Source organism: Pelodiscus sinensis, chromosome 11 (assembly GCF_052426305.1).
Source record: "Pelodiscus sinensis isolate ZL-2025 chromosome 11, ASM5242630v1, whole genome shotgun sequence".
Lineage (NCBI taxonomy): Eukaryota > Metazoa > Chordata > Testudines > Trionychidae > Pelodiscus > Pelodiscus sinensis.
Window position 1 is genome coordinate 52,394,136 of NC_143062.1, and position 22,220 is coordinate 52,416,355.

Here is a 22,220-nt window from a genome sequence, read left to right on the forward strand (position 1 = left end):
GTGCTCTGTGCCTTGGGCCAGTGTCTGCGGGGTGGGCCTCTGCCCCCTTACCATGGCCTCCGTGCCCCGCCCCGCCCCGGGGCCATGTCCCCTTCTTGCCCCTGCCACGCCCGGCCCTCCCCAGGCGCCCTGCCCTCACCATGCCCTGCACGCCGGCGGGCACACCGGGCAGGGGCGCGCACTCGGCGGCGTGGCCGTAGCAGAAGCAGCTCCCGCGCAGCACCAGCTCGTAGAGCGCGTAGTAATACTTCTCCCGCAGCTCCGGGCGCGCGTCCAGCAGCGTGTCGCCCAGCGTGTGCAGCCGCGTCAGGTTCACCCGCAGGCTGGTGACGCGCAGCAGGTCTGGGGGCAGACGGCACCGGCTGGGCTTTGGCGCAGGGGCCCCGCGAGACCAGGGCTACGCGCCCCAAGACACCAGGGCAGCCCAGGCCAAGAGAGACGCCAGGCCGCCTTGGGGCCGGATCTGCCCCCCCAGAACCACCCGCGTCTCCCCGGGGCTCCCCTAGAGCCCCCTGCAATTCCCCGGAGTCCCCCTAGACCACCCCCCGTGAGCCCCATGCAATTCCCCAGGAGTCCCCCTAGACCCCCCCCCCGTGAGCCCCATGCAATTCCCCGGAGTCCCCCTAGACCCCCCCCCCGTGAGCCCCATGCAATTCCCCAGGAGTCCCGCTAGAGTCCCCCCCCGTCTCCCCAGGGCCCCCCTAGAGCCCCCTGCAATTCCCCGGGAGTCCCCCTAGATCCCCCCGCAAGCCCCATGCAATTCCCCAAGAGTCCCCCGGCCTCTCCCCAGGGCCCCCAGAGCCACCCCCAAGAAGGGAGCCCGGCCCGCGCTGTCCCTGGCGTTCCCGTCTGGCCCGCGGGGCCCTGCCCGGCCGGACTCACTCTGGATGGCCGGGCTGTAGGGGTCAGCAATGGGGATGGCTGGGTCCAGGACTCTGTAGATCACCTGGCACAGGGAGAAACGCCCGTCAGCCCGAGCGCCCGGCCAGGGCCCAGTGGAGCCCAGAGCGCTGCCCGGAGCCGGCTGCCTCCTCTCTGCCCCTCCAGCGCCCAGCGCGGCTTCGGGGCACGGTGCCCGGCTCGTCCCGCAGCACCGGGCCCGGGACAGGTGTGACGTAGTGGGGGTACTTGCTGGGCTGTGGTGACCCCTGCTGCCTGGAGCAAGACCCAGCAGGGAAAACCTCGCTATGCAAAGGTAATGCCAAACTTGTTGAACCAGTGGCCAGACACCCCCCATGGAGAGGATCAAAGGGAGGTGGAATGCTGCCCTGGACTGGGGGGCAGGGCTGGAAGAGGGTTAGTTAGTGCCTGGCTGGAAGGCAGGGAATAAGGAGCTGGGGAGGGGGCTGGGACTCCCCTATCTCAAGGGGGGGGCACTGAGGCCTCTTAGCCCCAGTCCCTGTAACCAGATTCCATCTGTGCTGCGCTGTGCTGGAGGAGCAATAAACCACCCTCAATTCCACTGGCTGGTGCAGTCTGTTTGTGCCATTCCAGGGTGCAGGAGACGGGGAACCCCCAACGCGCCGTCACAACAGGGCACCCCCCCGTCTCGAACAGCCGGCCCCTCCCCTCCCCCTTGGGACAGCCTCCCCCCTCCCTCGCCCGCGCTGGTCCGGCCCAGGGGCCGCGGGGCCCCGGGCAGGGAGCCCGGTGCAGCCGCCGGCCCCGCTCACCTCCCCCTCGGTGGAGGGCTCTATGTCGGAGTAGCGGGACTCGCAGATGACGTCGTCCGGGCGGCGCGGGGGCCCGCGTGAGGCGCCGGGGAAGGCCGAGGCGCAGTCGTAGGCGAAGTAGCGATAAACCGCCCAGGTGCGGCCGAAATCCGCCGAGCGCTCCACCAGCATGGCCGCCGGGCGGAAGGTCTGGAGAGAGACGGGGGCTGGGAGCCGCCGGCCGGGCCCGGGGCGGGGGGAGCTGGGGCACCCCGGTATGGCCCTGGTGCGGTATTGGGGGAGGGGCGCTAGGTGAGCCCCCCAGCATAGCTGCCTTGCAGATCCAGGCCTGGGACCAGTGCCCTGTTATCCCCACCCTCTGCCCAGTGGATGTGCCCCCCCACAGCCACGCTCAGCCCCCCCCCAGCCACGGGCCTCCCCAGCCACCCTCAGCCCCCCAGCCACGGGCCTCCCCAGCCACCCTCAGCCCCCCAGCCACTGCGCCGCTACCTTGAAGGTCATGATGAGGTGGGTGAAGTGGAACTCGGCCTCCAGGTCCAGGCGGATGCTGACGTGCTCCACGCCTGCGGATACAAAGGGGGTCACCCCAATACCCTCCAGATGCCCATAATGGGCCGGGTCCCCTCTGGATGGGACAGGGTCCCCCTAACACACCAGCCCCCCGTGACGTTGTAGGATTCGGGTAGGAACATGCAGGTCACTGGGGCACCCCGGTTCCGGGCGGGCCCGAGTCTCGCAGCGAGCGGCCCGGGGCTGTGGAAGGCGGATGCTCCGGGCGCTCACGTCGTGGGGGCCGGTGGGACCGTGGGCGTGTGGGGAGGAGACGGGCTGGGGGGCGGGAGCCGCGGGGGCCGGTGGGACCATGGGCGTGTGGGGAGGAGACGGGCTGGGGGGCGGGAGCCGCGGGGGCCGGTGGGACCGTGGGCGTGCGGGGAGGAGACGGGCTGGCGGGCGGGAGCCGCGAGGGCCGGTGGGACCGTGGGCGTGCGGGGAGGAGACGGGCTGGCGGGCGGGAGCCGCGAGGGCCGGTGGGACCGTGGGCGTGTGGGGAGGAGACGGGCTGGGGGGCGGGAGCCGCGGGGGCCGGTGGGACCGTGGGCGTGCGGGGAGGAGACGGGCTGGCGGGCGGGAGCCGCGGGGGCCGGTGGGACCGTGCCCGGGCAGGGAGGAGACGGGCTGGCGGGCGGGAGCCGCGGGGGCCGGGCAGGGGAGCAGCAGCAAAGCGCTGACAATGCCTGGGGGGCCACCCACAGCCGGGGAGCCTGGCGGGGGATGCTCAGGCCAGCCTGGGAGCCGGGCACGGGCAGGGGACTCGCGGCGGGTCCCTCCCCGCGGGCAGGGGGACAGGAAGGGCCCGGCGGGGAGGGACCCTCCATCCCTCGGCCCTCGCCCCAGGAGCAGCGGGGCCATGCACTGAGCCCGGAGGCCCGTGACACCGGGGTGCGATTCGCTCCCCTCCCCAGGCTGCTCTCAGCCGCCCCCCCCCCCACGCCGACAACCCGCCCACTGGCGCCAACCCGGCCAGCGCCGGGCTGGGACCCGAGCGACAGGCTGCCCTGGCCTGGGGCTGCCCTCTGGGACTGGGGGAGCCTGGGGGGGATGGGTTATCACCTCTCCCCTGTGTGAGGGGACACAGGGAGCACTGGGGTGTCTGAGGGGAGGTGGGGGATGGGTTATCACCTCTCCCCTGTGTAAGGAGGGGCTGGGGGGCACAGGGAGCACTGGGGTGTCTGAGGGGAGGTGGGGGATGGGTTATCACCTCTCCCCTGTGTAAGGAGGGGCTGGGGGGCACAGGGAGCACTGGGGTGTCAGAGGGGAGGTGGGGGATGGGTTAGAACCTCTCCCCTGTGTAAGGGGCCTGGGGGGGGCACAGGGAGCACTGGGGTGTCTGAGGGGAGGTGGGGGATGGGTTATCACCTCTCCCCTGTGTGAGGGGGGCTGGGGGGGGACAGGGAGCACTGGGGTGTCTGAGGGGAGGGGGGATGGGTTATAACCTCTCCCCTGTGTGAGGGGGGCTGGGGGGGGACAGGGAGCACTGGGGTGTCTGAGGGGAGGGGGGATGGGTTATCACCTCTCCCCTGTGTGAGGGGGGCTGGGGGGGACAGGGAGCACTGGGGTGTCTGAGGGGAGGGGGGATGGGTTATAACCTCTCCCCTGTGTGAGGTGGGGCTGGGGGGGGGCGCAGGGAGCACTGGGGTGTCTGAGGGGAGGGGGGATGGGTTATCACCTCTCCCCTGTGTGAGGGGGGCTGGGGGGGGACAGGGAGCACTGGGGTGTCTGAGGGGAGGGGGGATGGGTTATCTCCTCTCCCCTGTGTGAGGGGGGCTGGGGGGGCACAGGGAGCACTGGGGTGTCTGAGGGGAGGGGGGATGGGTTATCACCTCTCCCCTGTGTGAGGTGGGGCTGGGGGGGGCGCAGGGAGCACTGGGGTGTCTGAGGGGAGGGGGGATGGGTTATCACCTCTCCCCTGCGTAAGGGGGGCTGGGGGGGGACAGGGAGCAAGCCCCATGCCCTAGTGAGTTGTCCCGTCCCCGCTGGCTGTCAGCGCAAGCTGTGTCCCAGTGAAGGGCCGCGGGTGCCGCTTGTCAGGTGCCCATGGGACCTGGGGCCACGTGCGCAGGGCTGGGCCGGGCCAGGCCACTGTCCCCCAGGTTGGAGCAGGGCCCCAGGGGAGCTGTCCCCAGGGCTAGGAGCCTACAGGCCAGGCCCCCAGGCTGAGCGGAGGGCTGCGAGCCCTTTCGGGCGCTCACGGCCGGTGCCCCTCACCATTCTCCGACTGCCACCAGGTCCTGCGGCCGTCCGGGGCGCTCAGCTGCAGCACGTTCTGGATGCGGTGGCTGGTGCGCAGGGACGGGGAGCGGGAGTCGCAGGAGAAGCATTTCTCTGAGTCCTGCAGCACAGACACTGTCCAGCGCCATCCTGTGCCCCCTGCCCCTCGCCACGCAGCCCCCGCAGCACCGGCTCCCGCACAGCCGGAGCCTCTGCGCCCGCCCTTGGCAGGACAGACACACAGCCTGGACCGACAGCAGACACGCATGGTACTCAAGTGCACAGTCCCACAGGTCCTCGGACCCGGGCCGACAGACAGGCGCTTTGGCACACTCGGACCCGGGCCGACAGACAGGCGCTTTGGCACACTCGGACCGGGGCCGACAGACAGGCGCTTTGGCACACTCGGACCGGGGCCGACAGACAGGCGCTTTGGCACGCTCGGACCGGGGCCGACAGACAGGCGCTTTGGCACGCTCGGACCGGGGCCGACAGACAGGCGCTTTGGCACGCTCGGACCGGGGCCGACAGACAGGCGCTTTGGCACGCTCGGACCGGGGCCGACAGACAGGCGCTCTGGCACGCTCGGACCGGGGCCGACAGACAGGCGCTTTGGCACGCTCGGACCCGGGCCGACAGACAGGCGCTCTGGCACGCTCGGACCCGGGCCGACAGACAGGCGCTTTGGCACGCTCGGACCGGGGCCGACAGACAGGCGCTCTGGCACGCTCGGACCGGGGCCGACAGACAGGCGCTTTGGCACGCTCGGACCGGGGCCGACAGACAGGCGCTCTGGCACGCTCGGACCGGGGCCGACAGACAGGCGCTTTGGCACGCTCGGACCGGGGCCGACAGACAGGCGCTTTGGCACGCTCGGACCGGGGCCGACAGACAGGCGCTTTGGCACGCTCGGACCGGGGCCGACAGACAGGCGCTCTGGCACGCTCGGACCCGGGCCGACAGACAGGCGCTTTGGCACGCTCGGACCGGGGCCGACAGACAGGCGCTCTGGCACGCTCGGACCGGAGCCGACAGACAGGCGCTTTGGCACGCTCGGACCGGAGCCGACAGACAGGCGCTTTGGCACGCTCGGACCGGGGCCGACAGACAGGCGCTTTGGCACGCTCGGACCCGGGCCGACAGACAGGCGCTCTGGCACGCTCGGACCCGGGCCGACAGACAGGCGCTTTGGCACGCTCGGACCGGGGCCGACAGACTGTGCCTGCTGTGATGGAGTGGGCCTTTTCTCTAACACTTGGTGTGAAGAGTGTGCGTGCCTCAGTTTCCCCAGCCAGCACTGGTCCCGCAGCAGTGGGAAAGGACATGGCCCTGCGGCCACACCAGCCAGGTGCAAAGTCCCGTCTCCAGGGCACTGGACACGTGGTGCCCTGGAGGCCGGGTGTGGCCGGCTGGAGAGGAGGAAGGGCAGTCGGGGCAGCAGAGGGGAGCCAAGCGGTTCTCTGCTGCGTGGCTTCCAGGCCCCCCAGGCGCTGGGGCTTCAGAGGCTTACCCCAGGTGCCTACTTCTGAGCCCCTGGGCTCGCCGGCTGCCCGGAGCTCGGGCCTGGCAAGCAGCCCAAGGACCCTGGAGCCTGCGAGTGGAGCCGTGGACGTGCCTGCAGCGTAGCTCCTGGGCTCCAGCGCCTGCCGCCAGGCTGCACAAAGCAACCAGTGGCTGGCGGGACGGGCCCTGCTGCTTCCTGTCTGAACCGGCCAAACACTCAGGCCTTGGGGGTCCAGCTGCTCGCTCCTGGGGCCAAGGAGGGACCCGATCCAGGGGATTCCAGGAGAGTTTCCTTTGCTTGGCATGTCTGGCCCCTTCCTCTGGAGCATGGGGGGGCCGCGGCTGGAGCCACAGCCAGAGGCTGGCAGGGGGGCCGTGGCCAGAAGCGGGGGGGCAGGGGCCAGAAGCAAGGGGGGGCTGCAGCCAGAGGCTGGCGGGGTCGGGCTGCAGCCAGAAGCAAGGGGGGGCTGTAGCTGGAGGTGGGGGGGGGCTGCGGCCAGAAGCAAGGGGGGGCTGTAGCTGGAGGTGGGGGGGGGCTGCGGCCAGAAGCAAGGGGGGCTGCAGCTGGAGGCTTCTCCCTGGGGCTCTTGGCCCAGAAGGCCTCGGCGTGGCCCAGCCACCCTGGTGGCCGCGGTGAGGGGCGGGAAAGGCAGGGCTGCAAGGGGCCGTGCGGGGGCAGGTGCTGCGCTCAGGGTTGCCGGTGCACCCGCAGGCCGAGGCCTGGGCCTGCCCGCGCCCCTGGGGCCGGCGGTACCCACCTGCAGGTGGCTGACGATGCAGTACCCCTGGGGCCGGCGGTACCCACCTGCAGGTGGCTGACGAAGCAGTACCCCTGGGGCCGGCGGTACCCACCTGCAGGTGGCTGACGAAGCAGTACCCCTGGGGCCGGCGGTGGTACCCACCTGCAGGTGGCTGACGAAGCAGTACCCCTGGGGCCGGCGGTGGTACCCACCTGCAGGTGGCTGACGATGCAGTACCCCTGGGGCTGGCGGTGGTACCCACCTGCAGGTGGCTGACGATGCAGTACCCCTGGGGCTGGCGGTGGTACCCACCTGCAGGTGGCTGACGATGCAGTACCCCTGGGGCTGGCGGCGGTACCCACCTGCAGGTGGCTGACGATGCAGTACCCCTGGGGCCGGCGGTACCCACCTGCAGGTGGCTGACGATGCAGTACCCCTGGGGCCGGCGGCGGTACCCACCTGCAGGTGGCTGACGATGCAGTACCCCTGGGGCCGGCGGCGGTACCCACCTGCAGGTGGCTGACGATGCAGTACCCCTGGGGCCGGCGGCGGTACCCACCTGCAGGTGGCTGACGATGCAGTACCCCTGGGGCCGGTGGTACCCACCTGCAGGTGGCTGACGATGCAGTACTCCTGGGGCCGGCGGTGGTACCCACCTGCAGGTGGCTGACGATGCAGTACCCCTGGGGCCGGCGGCGGTACCCACCTGCAGGTGGCTGACGATGCAGTACCCCTGGGGCCGGCGGCGGTACCCACCTGCAGGTGGCTGACGATGCAGTACCCCTGGGGCCGGCGGCGGTACCCACCTGCAGGTGGCTGACGATGCAGTACCCCTGGGGCCGGCGGCGGTACCCACCTGCAGGTGGCTGACGATGCAGTACCCCTGGGGCCGGCGGTGGTACCCACCTGCAGGTGGCTGACGATGCAGTACTCCTGGGGCCCCCGCAGCCCACAGGTGGAGGTGGCGCTCAGGTTGTGGGCTCGCCCGATGAGCAGGTTCCCGGTGGCTGGGTGGCAGCTGCCAGCGCCGCAGCCTGGCTCCTCCTGGCAGACGGCACCTGGCGCCCAAACTGCAGGGAGCAGTGCGCTGAGGGGGCTGGGCGCAGGGGGCTCTGCCCGGCCCCCAGGGACCTCTCCTCTTGGCCCCACCCCCAGACCTGGCTGAGCCCCCAGGTCTTTGCTCCCTGCCCCCCCATGCCCAGGTTTGGAGCCAGCCCAACGCCTGCCAGTGATTAACCCCGGGGCATCGTCGGGCAGGCGGCAGAGCACGGATGGGCAGGGGGCGTGCCCCGTCTCAGGCCAGCAGCCAGCTCTGCCCACCCAGCCTGTGTGCCGGGGCTCTGGGCTGCCTGGCGGTGCCCGTCCCGGGAGCCAGGAGCCGTGGTCAGGTGCTGCTCTGATTCCCCGGCCGGACTCAGCGGAGCTGGCACCGGGGGATTTACGGCTCAGCCTTGAGGGCCCTTTGCCCCGTGGAGACGGAGCAGCCGCAGCCGGGCCAGGCTCTGCCCCAGGTCCCCGCACCAGCTGCACAGCTCCAGAGCAGGTGGGCACTCCAGGGCGCGCCGGCTGGGGCTGGGGGCAGGGAGAGGCGCCAGGCCGAGGGCACGGGCACTCACCCAGCAGCAGCACCGCGAGCAGCAGCTCCATGGCGCAGGGTCGTGCCTGGGGAGAGCAAGGGCAGCGGTTACGCCAGGCTGGCCAAGGGGAGGGGGGGAGCTCTCTGGGCTGGGGCGCCAGGGGGAGGGGTTGGGCCCTGGGGAACGAGGCTCGGGGTGGTGGGCGACCCAGGCCCCCCCGCCCCCCGGCACAGCTACTGCCCAGCACCAGGGCTGGCTCACGCGCAGCAGAGCCGGGCACCCTGAGGCCAGCTGCTCCCGAGGCCAGGCCCAGGACAGCGCCTGTGGGCCCCCAGGAGCCCTGGCAGACTGGCCTCATGGGCAGCGCCAGCTCCGCCAGGGCTCGCGGGAGCCACCTGCCACCGGGACTGGGCTGCCTAAGGGCTGGGGCAGGACAGGGGTCTAGGACAGCTGGGTCCTCCTGCCACTGGCCTGCTGGCTCTGGGCAAACCCCCGTGCGGAGCCCCGGTGCCGGGTCCTCCCGCTGCCTCTAGGTGCCCAGCAGGCGCCCCCCGGGGCGCCCTGCCGCCAACTACCCCCCCCGGGGCACCCTGCCGCCAACTACCCCCCCCGGGGCACCCTGCCGCCAACTGCCCCCCCCAGGGCACCCTGCCGCCAACTGCCCCCCCCAGGGCACCCTGCCGCCAACTGCCCCCCCCGGGGCGCCCTGCCGCCAACTGCCCCCCCCGGGGCACCCTGCCGCCAACTGCCCCCCCCGGGGCACCCTGCCGCCAACTGCCCCCCGCCAACTACCCCCCCCGGGCGCCCTGCCGCCAACTGCCCCCCCCGGGCACCCTGCCGCCAACTGCCCCCCGCCAACTACCCCCCCCCGGGCGCCCTGCCGCCAACTGCCCCCCCCAGGGCGCCCTGCCACCAACTGCCCCCCGCCAACTACCCCCCCCGGGCGCCCTGCCGCCAACTGCCCCCCCCCGGGTGCCCTGCCGCCAACTCCCCCCCCCCGGGTGCCCTGCCGCCAACTCCCCCCCCGGGGCACCCTGCCGCCAACTGCCCCCCGCCAACTGCCCCCCCCAGGGCGCCCTGCCACCAACTGCCCCCCCCGGGGCACCCTGCTGCCAACTACCCCCCCCGGGGCACCCTGCTGCCAACTGCCCCCCGCCAACTGCCCCCCCCAGGGCGCCCTGCCGCCAACTGCCCCCCCCGGGCACCCTGCCGCCAACTGCCCCCCCCGGGGCACCCTGCCGCCAACTGCCCCCCGCCAACTGCCCCCCCCGGGCGCCCTGCCGCCAACTGCCCCCCGCCAACTACCCCCCCCGGGCGCCCTGCCGCCAACTGCCCCCCGCCAACTACCCCCCCGGGGCACCCTGCCGCCAACTGCCCCCCGCCAACTGCCCCCCCCGGGGCACCCTGCTGCCAACTACCCCCCCCCGGGGCACCCTGCTGCCAACTACCCCCCCCGGGCGCCCTGCCGCCAACTGCCCCCCGCCAACTGCCCCCCCCAGGGCGCCCTGCCGCCAACTGCCCCCCCCGGGGCACCCTGCCGCCAACTGCCCCCCCCCGGGCGCCCTGCCGCCAACTGCCCCCCGCCAACTACCCCCCCGGGCGCCCTGCCGCCAACTGCCCCCCCCGGGGCACCCTGCCGCCAACTGCCCCCCCCGGGGCACCCTGCCGCCAACTGCCCCCCGCCAACTGCCCCCCCCGGGCGCCCTGCCGCCAACTGCCCCCCGCCAACTACCCCCCCCGGGCGCCCTGCCGCCAACTGCCCCCCGCCAACTGCCCCCCCCGGGCGCCCTGCCGCCAACTGCCCCCCGCCAACTACCCCCCCCGGGCGCCCTGCCGCCAACTGCCCCCCGCCAACTACCCCCCCCGGGCGCCCTGCCGCCAACTGCCCCCCGCCAACTGCCCCCCCCGGGCGCCCTGCCGCCAACTACCCCGGCACCTTGCTGCCGGCGGGCGATCCGCGAGCGGACTTGCTGCCGGGGGGGGGGCGGGGGGGCGGGGCGGCAGCGTGGGAACGCGGACCCCGGCGATTCTTATTCAAATGCGCTGGGCGGTGAATGGGGCGCGCGGTCTCCAGGCGACGGGAACGGCCCATTCACGCGCCCCGCCCCGCCCCCCCGAGCGCACCCGGAGCCACGCGGGGACGGCGGGGGGGAGGGGGGACAGAGCGGGGTGAAGCGGGGTGCGGGGGTGGGCGGAGCGGGGCGCCGGGGGGGTGGGTGGTGTGGGATGCCTGGGGGGTGGGCGGAGCGGGGCGCCGGGCGGTGGGTGGTGTGGGATGCCTGGGGGGTGGGCGGAGCGGGGTGCCGGGGGGTGGGCGGAGCGGGGCGCCGGGGGGGTGGGTGGTGTGGGGTGCCTGGGGGGTGGGCGGAGCGGGGCGCCGGGGGGTGGGTGGTGTGGGGTGCCCAGGGGTGGGCGGAGCGGGGCGCCGGGGGGTGGGTGGTGTGGGGTGCCTGGGGGGTGGGCGGAGCTGGGTGCTGGGGGGTGGGTGGAGCGGGGCACCGGGGGGTGGGTGGTTTGGGGTGCCCGGGGGGTGGGCGGAGCGGGGCGCCGGGGGGTGGGTGGTGTGGGGTGCCCAGGGGGTGGGCTGAGCGGGGCGCCGGGGGGTGGGTGGTGTGGGGTGCCCAGGGGTGGGCGGAGCGGGGCGGAGTGGGGTGCTGGGGGGTGGGCGGAGCGGGCGGAGTCGGGTGCTGGGGGTGGGCGGAGCGGGGCGGAGCGCCGGGGGTGGGCGGAGCGGGGCGGAGCGGGGCGCTGCAGGGTGGGCAGAGCGGGGCGGAGCGGGGCGCCGGAGAATAGGCAGAGCGGGGCGGAGCGGGGCGCCGGGGGGTGGGCAGAGCGGGGCGGAGCGGGGCGCCGGGGGATGGGCAGAGCGGGGCGGAGCGCCCGGGGATGGGCAGAGCGGGGCGGAGCGGGGCGCCGGGGGGTGGGCAGAGCGGGGCGGAGCGGGGCGCTGCGGGGTGGGCAGAGCGGGGCGGAGCGGGGCGCCGGGGAGTGGGCAGAGCGGGGCAGAGCGGGGCGCTGCAGGGTGGGCAGAGCGGGGCGGAGCGGGGCGCCGGGGGATGGGCAGAGCGGGGCGGAGCGCCGGGGGGTGGGCAGAGCGGGGCGCCGGGGGGTGGGCAGAGCGGGGCGGAGCGGTGCGCCGGGGGGTGGGCAGAGCGGGGCGGAGTGGGGCGGGTGGTGTGGGGTGCCCGGGGGGTGGGCGGAGCAGGGTGCTGGGGGGTGGGCAGAGCGGGGCGGAGTGGGGCGGGTGGTGTGGGGTGCCCGGGGGGTTGGTAGAGCGGGGCGCCGGGGGGTGGGCGGAGCGGGGCGCCGGGGGTGGGCGGAGCGGGGCGGAGCAGGGTGCTGGGGGGTGGGCAGAGCGGGGCGGAGTGGGGCGGGTGGTGTGGGGTGCCCGGGGGGTGGGCGGAGCGGGGCGGAGTGCGGCGGGTGGTGTGGGATGCCCAGGGGGTGGGCGGAGCGGGGCGCCGGGGGGTGGGCAGAGCGGGGCGGAGCAGAGTGCTGGGGGGTGGGCAGAGTGGGGCGGAGTGGGGCGGGTGGTGTGGGGTGCCCAGGGGGTGGGCGGAGCGGGGCGCCGGGGGGTTGGTAGAGCGTGGCGGAGTGGGGTGGGCGGAGCGGGGCGGAGTGGGGCGGATGGTGTGCGGTGCCCGGGGGTTGGCGGAGCGGGGCGCCGGGGGTGGGCAGAGCGGGGCGGAGCAGGGTGCCGGGGAGTGGGCAGAGCGGGGCAGAGTGGGGCGGGTGGTGTGGGGTGCCCGGGGGGTGGGTGGAGCGGGGCGCCGGGGAGTGGGCGGAGCGGGGTGCCGGGGGGTGGGCGGGAGGGGGCGGGTGGTGTGGGATGCCCAGGGGGTGGGCGGAGCGGGGCGCCGGGGGGTGGGCAGAGCGGGGCGGAGCAGGGTGCTGGGGGGTGGGCAGAGTGGGGCGGAGTGGGGCGGGTGGTGTGGGGTGCCCGGGGGTGGGCGGAGCGGGGCGGAGCAGGGTGCTGGGGGGTGGGCAGAGCGGGGCGGAGTGGGGCGGGTGGTGTGGGGTGCCCGGGGGGTTGGTAGAGCGGGGCGGAGCGGGGCGCCGGGGGGTGGGGCGGAGCGGGGTCCCGGGGGGTGGGCAGAGCGGGGCGGAGTGGGGCGGGTGGTGTGGGGTGCCCGGGGGGCGGGCGGAGCGGGGCGGAGCAGGGTGCCGGGGGGTGGCCGAAGGCATGATGGGAACGCTAAGGGCACAGTGGCTGCCCATTGGGATGCCGGGGGGTGGGTGGAGTGGGGTGCAGGGGGTGGGCAGAGCGGGGCGGAGTAGGGTGGGTGGTGTGGGGTGCCCGGGGGGTTGGTAGAGCGGGGCGGAGCGGGGCGCCGGGGGTGGGCAGAGCGGGGCGCCGGGGGTGGGCAGAGCGGGGCGGAGCGGGGCGCCGGGGGTGGGCAGAGCGGGGCGGAGCAGGGTGCTGGGGGGTGGGCAGAGCGGGGCGGGTGGTGTGGGGTGCCCGGGGGGTGGGCGGAGCGGGGCGCCGGGGGTGGGCAGAGTGGGGCGGAGTGGGGCGGGTGGTGTGGGGTGCCCGGGGGGCGGGCGGAGCGGGGCGGAGCAGGGTGCCGGGGGGTGGGCAGAGTGGGGCGGGTGGTGTGGGGTGCCCGGGGGGCGGGCGGAGCGGGGCGGAGTGGGGCGGGTGGTGTGGGGTGCCCAGGGGCGGGCAGAGCGGGGCGGGTGGTGTGGGGTGCCCGGGGGGCGGGCGGAGCGGGGCGGAGCAGGGTGCCGGGGGGTGGCCGAAGGCATGATGGGAACGCTAAGGGCACAGTGGCTGCCCAGTGGGGTGAGCCATGGGCGCTGCTCCCCGCTCGGCCCCCGCAGTGTCGCTGCTCGTGGGGCAGCGGGTGCCCTGGGGCTTTCTGCAGAGGCCGGGCTGGCTCCCCCCTGCTCTGCTGGGGGAGGGGGGTGCTCCTTGTGCCCCGCGGCTCCATGCCAAGCCGGGCCGGGAGAGGGGGCCGGGCCCGCCAGGAATGTGCGTGTTGTGTCGCATCCCACAGCTGCTGCCCCAGCGGACGGGTGGGCGGGGGGAGCAGCCAAGGCCACCGAGGCGAGGCAGCTGGCCCCAGATCCCCAGGGGGCAGCAAGGAGCCAGGTGGGCCGCAGTCTGACTGCCCGGTGGGGCTGTGCTTGCTCCCCACTGCCGAGCAGGGTGGCCCAGGAGGTTGGTGGGGCTCAGCCGTGGGGTCTGCCCAGCAGCCTGCAGTCCCTTGTCCCCCAGCGTGTGCTCAGGCCTGGTAGAGCAGGCCCGAGGCCGGGCGCCAGCCTGGCTCAGACTCCCCCGGTATCCCCAGCCCGCAGCCAGCTCCCACCGCCGGACTCCTCCTGGTGGCTCAGCCCTGGGACCCGGGGTCAGGCGGGGCGCTGGGGGCTCTGGCCCAGGCTGCGAGCCCCCTGGCCAGTTCCCTGTCACCTGGGTGCTGGCGAGACAGAGCCACACCCAGGCCGGGCAGGGACACCCCCAGGGCCTCCCCTCCCCCACGCTCCCAGCAATCACTGTGCTCCACCAGCCCCAGCCCTGCCCCGCCGCCACGCTCCTCGCCACGGCAAAGCTGCCCCCTCGGTGCCCCCACCTTCTTGTTGGCACCCGCCAGAGCCCTAGGCCTGGCTGGCACAGGGAGGCCGCCCCTGGGGGGCAGCCCAGGCAGCCTGCCGGGGGAGGGTCCCTCACAGGGGCAAGCAGGCAGGCCTGCCCTGGGGAGACTGGCAGCCCGTCCTGCCCTGACCACGGGAGCAGGAGCCCGGCAGCTGCGCACGCTCTGAGGGCGAGCCGGGCAGGGCGCCAGGCTGGTACCTGTGTGGCGGCTGTGGATCGGTGTCCCTGGCGAGAGCAAGGCTCGGCCGGGTGGGCTCCCGCCCTGGCAAGGGCCTCCCGCCAGCCCAGCTCCGCTCTGCACAGGGCTGGGCTGTTTGTTCCTGCAGGAGCTTCCCTCCCCTGGACTCCTCCTCCCAGCCCGGTGCCAGGTGGGGCGGGCCCACCTGCCTCGCCAAGGTGAGCAGGAGGCCAGGCAGGGCGGTGGGGAGAGGACAAGCTGGAGCCGGCAGGAGGGAGCGTGCCACGGCGGAGCTCCCTGCTGAGAGACGGCATGGGGCCCTGGTGCCTGAGGGAGCGCCCGCCCAGGCCTGGCCCCAGCTGGCACTGTGCACGGGCAGGGCGGGCCCCTCGGGCTGCGGGAAGCAGAGGGAGGGGCTGTGCCGTGCGCCAGGGAGCACCCGACCTGTCCCTGTGTACGTGTCCCTGCTCAGCCGTGTGCAGGGAGCTGCCTCGGGCTGCCTGGCACACAGCCATGGGGCTGCCGGGCCCTATGCTAGGGCCAGCCCTAGCCCTGCCTGCTTGCTGGCACCCCTATGGCGCGGCCTGCGGTCCTGCGGCCAGCTGGGCACTGCACTGGCAGGGTAAAGGGCACAGTAAGGGATAGGACACAGGGCAGGGGACGGGGCAAGTGACAGGGTGTCGCTGAGAGCAGGGCCCGTTGGGAGGGGCTGGGCCACGGGGTGTCACTGAGAGCTGGCTCAGGTGGTGGGGGAAACTGAGGCCCAGGCGGAGGGACTTAGGCACCACGGGGACAGGTGGGGCCCGGGCTCGTTGGGAGGGTAGAAACAGCCAAGCAGTGGTGAGACGAGGTACCCAGAGCCCTGCAGAGCAAAGGCAGGCTCGGGGATGCGGGGGAGCTGATTTCTGGGGCTCTGTGTTCCCTCCAGGTGCCCTGGACGAAGGCAGGGACGGCCTGCACCAGGCTCTGCACTGGCAGCCAAGCGCATGGGAGGAGAGATCTTGCCTCCTCCCACTCACCTGCCCCAGCCGCAGCGCCGGCTCCCTGGTCCAGACCCAAAGGCGCAAGGAGTCCACAGCCACGCCTGGAAAGGCCCAGAGCAGCCGGCTCCGCACGGGGGGAGGCAGGCCGTCCTTTGATGCAATCCAGCTGCCAAGGGAGGCCAGGCCTGGCTGGCCTCTAGCCACAGGAGGCAGACTGCTCGCAGCCTGAGCCCCCAGCCTGCCTAGGGACACGTTCCCGGAGGTCTGCTTGGTGCCTGGCTTCTGCTGCCGCTCAGCGCCCCCCGGCACCCAGCCCTCCAGCCCTGCTTCCCGCTTGCAGTGAGAACGGCTGCAAGGCAGGTGGTTTGCCCTTGCTGGCGGCAGGGAGGGTGGCCACACGAGAGTGGTTCTGCACCAACGCAGCAGAGACCGTGCCCCTCAGAGCGGCCAGGCTGGCTCCGCCCAGTGCCCAGAGGGAGTGACCCTGACAGGGAATCACCATGTGATCCCTCCCATCGTCCGTGGCGAGGGCCACCCTGCCCAGCCTGGCTGAGCCATCGACGGACCCAACCTCCACGAATCTAGCTAGCTCTTGTTGGACCCTGTTAGAAGTCCTGATCTTCACCACATCCTGTGGCGAGGAGTTCCACAGGTTGACTGTGCAATGCATGAAGATAAACTTCCTTTGGTTTGTTTTAAACCCTACTAATTTTCTTTAGTGACCCCTTTGGTGTTATGGGAAGGATAAATCACTCTTCTTTCTTCACTTTCTCCACACCCGCCATGATTGCATGGCCCTCTAGCATCCCCCTCCTTCGTCTCCTCTTTCCTATACTGAAAAGTCCATCTCTTGGGACCCGCTCCAAACCCCAAGAGTCTTGGCCTTTTCTGAACCTTTTCCAATGCCAAGAGATTTTTCTTGAGATGAAGCGACCACACCTGTACGCAGCATTCGAGATGTGGGCATGCCATGTGCGAGGAAGTGGGGAGTTTTGGGGGCTTCTGGGGGCCTGCATGCAGGGGGCGCTCAGTGCCCAGATGTTACTGGTTCAATGTGACGAGGGGGAGGGAGGTTTGGGGGCTCAGGGGGGCTGCATGCAGGGGGGCTCAGTGCCCGGATGTTACTGGTTCAATGTGACAAGGGGGAGGGGGTTTGGGGGTTCAGGGGGGGCTGCATGCAGGGGGGCTCAGTGCCTGGATGTTACTGGTTCAATGTGACAAGGGGGAGGGAGGTTTGGGGGTTCAGGGGGGCTGCATGCAGGGGGGCTCAGTGCCCGGCTGTTACTGGTTCAATGTGACAAGGGGGAGGGAGGTTTGGAGGCTCAGGGGGGCTGCATGCAGGGGGGGCTCAGTGCCTGGATGTTACTGGTTCAATGTGACAAGGGGGAGGGGGTTTGGGGGTTCAGGGGGGCTGCATGCAGGGGGGCTCAGTGCCCGGCTGTTACTGGTTCAATGTGACAAGGGGGAGGGAGGTTTGGAGGCTCAGGGGGGCTGCATGCAGGGGGGGCTCAGTGCCCGGCTGTTACTGGTTCAATGTGACAAGGGGGAGGGAGGTTTGGAGGCTCAGGGGGGCTGCATGCAGGGGGGGCTCAGTGCCCGGATGTTACTGGTTCAATGTGACGAGGGGGAGGGAGGTTTGGGGGCTCAGGGGGGCTGCATGCAGGGGGGCTCAGTGCCCGGCTGTTACTGGTTCAATGTGACAAGGGGGAGAGGGGTTTGGGGGCTCAGGGGGGCTGCATGCAGGGGGGGCTCAGTGCCCGGATGTTACTGGTTCAATGTGACAAGGGGGAGGGAGGTTTGGGGGCTCAGGGGGGCTGCATGCAGGGGGGCTCAGTGCCCGGATGTTACTGGTTCAATGTGACAAGGGGGAGGGGGTTTGGGGGTTCAGGGGCGCTGCATGCAGGGGGGCTCAGTGCCCGGCTGTTACTGGTTCAATGTGACGAGGGGGAGGGAGGTTTGGGGGCTCAGGGGGGCTGCATGCAGGGGGGCTCAGTGCCCGGATGTTACTGGTTCAATGTGACAAGGGGGAGGGAGGTTTGGGGGTTCAGGGGGGGCTGCATGCAGGGGGGGGCTCAGTGCCCGGATGTTACTGGTTCAATGTGACAAGGGGGAGGGGGTTTGGGGGTTCAGGGGGGGCTGCATGCAGGGGGGCTCAGTGCCCGGATGTTACTGGTTCAATGTGACAAGGGGGAGGGAGGTTTGGGGGTTCAGGGGGGCTGCATGCAGGGGGGCTCAGTGCCCGGATGTTACTGGTTCAATGTGACGAGGGGGAGGGAGGTTTGGGGGTTCAGGGGGGCTGCATGCAGGGGGGCTCAGTGCCCGGATGTTACTGGTTCAATGTGACGAGGGGGAGGGAGGTTTGGGGGTTCAGGGGGGGCTGCATGCAGGGGGGGGCTCAGTGCCCGGATGTTACTGGTTCAATGTGACAAGGGGGAGGGAGGTTTGGGAGCTCAGGGGGGCTGCATGCAGGGGGGCTCAGTGCCCGGATGTTACTGGTTCAATGTGACAAGGGGGAGGGAGGTTTGGGGGCTCAGGGGGGCTGCATGCAGGGGGGCTCAGTGCCCAGATGTTACTGGTTCAATGTGACAAGGGGGAGGGGGTTTGGGGGTTCAGGGGGGCTGCATGCAGGGGCGCTCAGTGCCCGGATGTTACTGGTTCAATGTGACAAGGGGGAGGGAGGTTTGGGGGTTCAGGGGGGGCTGCATGCAGGGGGGCTCAGTGCCCGGATGTTACTGGTTCAATGTGACGAGGGGGAGGGAGGTTTGGGGGTTCAGGGGGGGCTGCATGCAGGGGGGCTCAGTGCCCGGATGTTACTGGTTCAATGTGACGAGGGGGAGGGAGGTTTGGGGGTTCAGGGGGGGCTGCATGCAGGGGGCTCAGTGCCCGGATGTTACTGGTTCAATGTGACGAGGGGGATGGGGTTTTAGGAGTTTGGGGGGGCTGCATGCAGGGGGCTCAGTGCCCGGATGTTACTAGTTAATGCGACAAAGAGGGGAGTTTGTTGTTTCAGAGAACAGCCCAGAACTGGAGTCGGCGTCTGGTGCTGGCAGCCCTGCTCAGAGGACATGGCTGGCCCAGCTGGTCACGGGGAGGGGAGGGGAAGGGGGGGCCAGGCGACTCTCGTACCTGGGGCGAAGATAATGGCTGGGGGAGGGGCTGTTGCTGGGGGTTCTGGGGCTGTTCTTGGGGGGCTGAGCAGAGCAGGCAGGACTCGGCTGGCTGCAGGGAGATTCAGAGCAGCTGGGCTGAGGGCCCCTTTGCTGTTCACAGCTCCATCGCCCTCCTGCTGGGCGCTGGCTGGGGGTCGCTCTGGCTGGGGAGCAGGGCTGGGCTAGGCCCCTGGGAGGGGAGGCTCCGGGGGTCGGAGGCCCTGAGAGGCGCCTTCCTGGAGGCAGAGGGGCAGCCCCCCCCAGCTGAGAGTGGACCCTCCAAGAGAGGGTTGCTGCACTGGAAGCTCCCCGAGGGGGGGCTGTCTCTCTGCCATGGGGCCGGAGGGGCTCCCCGAGGGGGGGGTGTCTCTCTGAGGAAGGGCTCCCCCAGGGGGGCTGTCTCTCTGTGGAAGGGCTCCCCGAGGGGGGGCTGTCTCTCTGCTGCGGGGCCGGAGGGGCTCCCCGAGGGGGGGCTGTCTCTCTGCCGCGGGGCCGGAGGGGCTCCCCGAGGGGGGGCTGTCTCTCTGTGGAAGGGCTCCCTGAGGGAGGGCTGTCTCTCTGCGGAGGGGCTCCCTGAGGGGGGGGGGGGCTGTCTCTGCCGCGGGGCCGGAGGGGCTCCCCAAGGGGGGGGGGTGTCTCTCTGTGGAAGGGCTCCCCGAGGGGGGCTGTCTCTCTGTGGAAGGGCTCCCCGAGGGGGGCTGTCTCTCTGGGGAAGGGCTCCCCGAGGGGGGCTGTCTCTCTGCCATGGGGCCGGAGGGGCTCCCCGAGGGGGGCTGCCGCATGGGAGACGGGGTCCCGCTGGGCCGAGCGCGGGCAGGACCCGAGCACCGCGAGGGCTGGGTTCTGTACCGAGGCAGTAAGAGGTTCTCTCATTTTCCGGGCTTCCCAGCTCTGTCTGCGGCCAACACGCCGCGCGCGTTTCCAGAGGACGGGCCCCCAGGGCTCTCGAGCGGGAACAGCTCAAGGGCCCCACCAAGGTTTCCCTCCGTGCCAGGGGAAAAGCCCAGGCGGAGGGGCAGGTGCAGCCCACGCCAGCCAAGCGCCCGGCTCCGGAATGGGGGCGCCGATCCCAGCCGCGCCTCCACCCCTGGCCACTCGGGCTCCCGCCTCAGGGGCTGCCCAGCACAGCTGGGAGAGCGCAGCCGGCCTCAGGCTCGCTCAGTCACGCCGCCCCACGGAGCACCCCTCCCCTGCACAGCGTGCCGGGCCCGCAGAAACTCCGCAGGCTCTGGCACAGGAGCTTGGGGCTGGGCCCCAGAGCGGCAGCAGGAGGCAGTTACTGCCCACCCCACAGCAGGCGCCCGGTGCCCGTCCCGCTCCCAGGGTGAGCTGAGCCCCGGCCAGGCCCCGCAAGGCAGGCCGGGCAGTTGCAGTGTCAGGCTAAGGCCTGGGGGGCTGCCTGTGTGCAGGAAGGCAGGCCTGGCTCCGGCGCCTGGCATGGGCAGCACAGCAGGATGCCTGGCCCGCCCCCCTCCGGCTCCTTGGCCTGCTAGGGACAAGGCGGGCGTTGCGGCAGGCCGTGGAGAGGCGGGGGGGAGCTGCAGCCAGGCCCACCCGGCAGAGGGCCTTGGAGCACTGAGAAAGGGGCAGGACCCGGCCCAGCCGGCTGGACTCTGAAAGGGCCGGTGGGGTTCGCCCGTTCCCTCGCTGCCCTGCAGTGCGTGGCCCGAGTCCAGCCAGCGTGCAGCCCCCAGCCGGGACCACGCGCCACGGAACGAGGGGCCTGGCCCAGCCCGAGCGGCAGGGGGGCCCCTCTTGCAGGCCGCTTGCTCTGGGTTCACGCCACGCTGCTGGGCCAGGCTGCCTGATTTCATGCCCGGCGAGATCCGTGCCACAGCTGGCGGCTCCAGCCTGAGCAGGGGCAGGCCCGGCCCCCACCAGTTCTCACAAGTCTGCTTGGCAGCAGGTGCAGCTCCCCGGCCCGTGGGCAGTGCCTCCGCTTGGCCACCTCCCTGCGGCCCACGCTGCCTGGCATTAGCCGGGCTCTCTAAGCGGTGGCAGCAGCCAGGCAGAACAGGGCCTGGGCCGACACCCCATGTGCCAGTGCCTGCCGGAGGCACCGAGCTCTGCCCCCCGGCACCTCCTGTCCCTGGCTGTGGGCAGAGACCTGCGCGGGCTCATTAAGGCAGCACACGGGGCATCCAGGATCAGGCGGCCTTTGAGGGACTCCAGGGCCAGGCCTAATTGCTGCCCGGGGGCCTGGCTTCAGCTGCTCATGGTAGGAGGCCGCAGCCCCAGGCAAGGCTCCGGACCAGGCCCGGCACCCAGTGGCACCCCTCAGCGGCTCGGCAGAAGGGGGAGGGTGGAAGGCAAGGGGCCGGCTGTGTCGAGCAAGGCAGCCCAGGGGGCCTCTCTGGGACGGCCCCACCTTCTGGCAGCTCAGCCCAGCCTGGAGCTCGGGGCAGCCTTCCAGCCCCGTGGGGCCAGCCAGACTGCAGCGGGCAAGGGCGGCGCTGGCCCAGGCCAGCCTCACTGTGCACCCCGCTCCCTTGTGAAAAAGGCTGATGGGGCCACACCAAGGCACCCAAAGCAGGTGGCCGAAACATCCCCAGCGCTGCTTTGCCAGAAGGGCTGCCAGCAGGAGACCCCGGCCACCGTGCCTGAGGGCTAGACCCGGAGGCCCTGCGCAGCGGCGTGCCAGGTCCTGGGGCCCGGCTGCCCACACCCACCAGGCAGAGGGCACGGACACGAGCAGCAGGGAGATGCGGCTGGGCACCATTCCCGGGTGCGTTCAAATCTCCCTTGTAGCCACTCAGCTGATTTGCAACCAAACCGCTGATCATCTGAGCCCCCCTTCCCTGGCAGCTGCCTGCCCCGCCAGCCCCTAGGCCCTGCCCTGCCCGTGCACGCAGGGCACACGCGGGCAGGCCCCAGGCTACGTGTGGCCCACAGCGCAGCGTCCGTACAGCACCTGCCCACTGAGCTGGCAGCCTGAGCGCGGCTCTCGCTGTGCCCACAAGCAGTGCCAGCCAGAGCAGGCACTTCCTGCCCAGAACAGCGTGTGCCTCGCACTGCGCACAAGGGCCAGCGCACGGCCGTGCACTAGTACAGCCTGTGGCTGCGCCCACGCTGTGGGTCTGCCCAACATGCCAGGTGATCAGCCAAGAACACACCTGCAGCTCTGGGCAGAACCTCCCCTTTCCCGCACAAGGGCTGAGAGAGGGGCTGCCCCCCCGCACGCTCTGCCCTCGCAGTGCAGGGCTCCAGCAGCTCCTCGGCCTGGCCCAGCAAAGGGGACGCGCTCAGGGAGGGGGACGTGTTCCCTGCCTGGGCCAGCCCCGGCCCTGCACCACGCCCCCGCTACTGCACCCCTCGTGGCGGGGAGAACAGGCCAGTAACCTCACCCAGTGCGAGTGGGCACTCCACTGGTCCGGGCCCTGGGGCGGGGCTGGTAGCCAGTGCGGCCACCATGCGCTCCTGTTCTGTAGCCGAGGGAGCAGCGCGGGGCCGGGCGGGAGCTCCCCTCGCGCACTGGCTGCCCAGACACGCCAGAACGCAGCCGGGCTGCCTGCCCCTACTAGATTGCCAGGGCACGCGGCAGCGGGCCGGGAAGGAGCCAGGCTGCTGGCCAGCCCACTCAAACACGTCTTGGTGGGGGAGGGGGATGCGTGTCGTCTACAGCACTACGATACCGCTGGAGAAACGCGGCACTAACCTCCAGCGTCTGCTGGCCGGTCGGTCCCGCGCACTGCCACAGCCCGTGAGGGGACAGCCCAGGCAGCTCTCCTGCCGGGGAAGGGGCTTCGGGGAGGGGCGCACTGAGGAAAGCGACCACCGCTGCTCGCCACACGCAGGAGACCCCGGCCCGCATTCCACTCTGGGCATAAGCAGGTGCCTCTCACTGGCATCACTGCGCAGGTGGGGGCTGCATGGGCAGCGGGCGTGTGGCTCTGGGAGCCGGGGGACTACGCCCTGGGGAAGGCAGCAACCCACCAGGCCGGAGCCTGGAGCCCTGCGAGGGGCAGGCTAGTTCCGCGACTGCTGGAAAGCTGCCGGGACAGGCTGGGCAGGAGCCGCGCAGAGGGTGATGGGAAAGCCCAGTTCCAGCCCTGCCC

The 22,220-nt window shown here is 72.2% G+C and overlaps 1 protein-coding gene across 3 annotated transcripts in view; it reads right to left on the reverse strand.

The window, feature by feature from the left end:
* Positions 1-14,142, reverse strand: part of LOC149523829 (laminin subunit beta-2-like) — a 57,504-nt gene extending 43,362 nt beyond the window's left edge. For all 3 annotated transcript variants that reach the window (XM_089781300.1, XM_089781299.1, XM_089781298.1), the window contains exons 1-8: positions 14,054-14,142; positions 8,302-8,347; positions 7,592-7,755; positions 4,440-4,563; positions 2,163-2,236; positions 1,674-1,862; positions 883-946; positions 140-342 (exon numbers count right to left, since the gene is read on the reverse strand). In XM_089781300.1, coding sequence (XP_089637426.1) covers positions 140-342; positions 883-946; positions 1,674-1,862; positions 2,163-2,236; positions 4,440-4,563; positions 7,592-7,755; positions 8,302-8,332 — 849 coding nt within the window. In that variant the 5' untranslated portion in view covers positions 8,333-8,347; positions 14,054-14,142. The remainder of the gene's footprint in view (positions 1-139; positions 343-882; positions 947-1,673; positions 1,863-2,162; positions 2,237-4,439; positions 4,564-7,591; positions 7,756-8,301; positions 8,348-14,053) is intronic.
* Between the last annotated feature and the right edge of the window lie 8,078 nt (positions 14,143-22,220).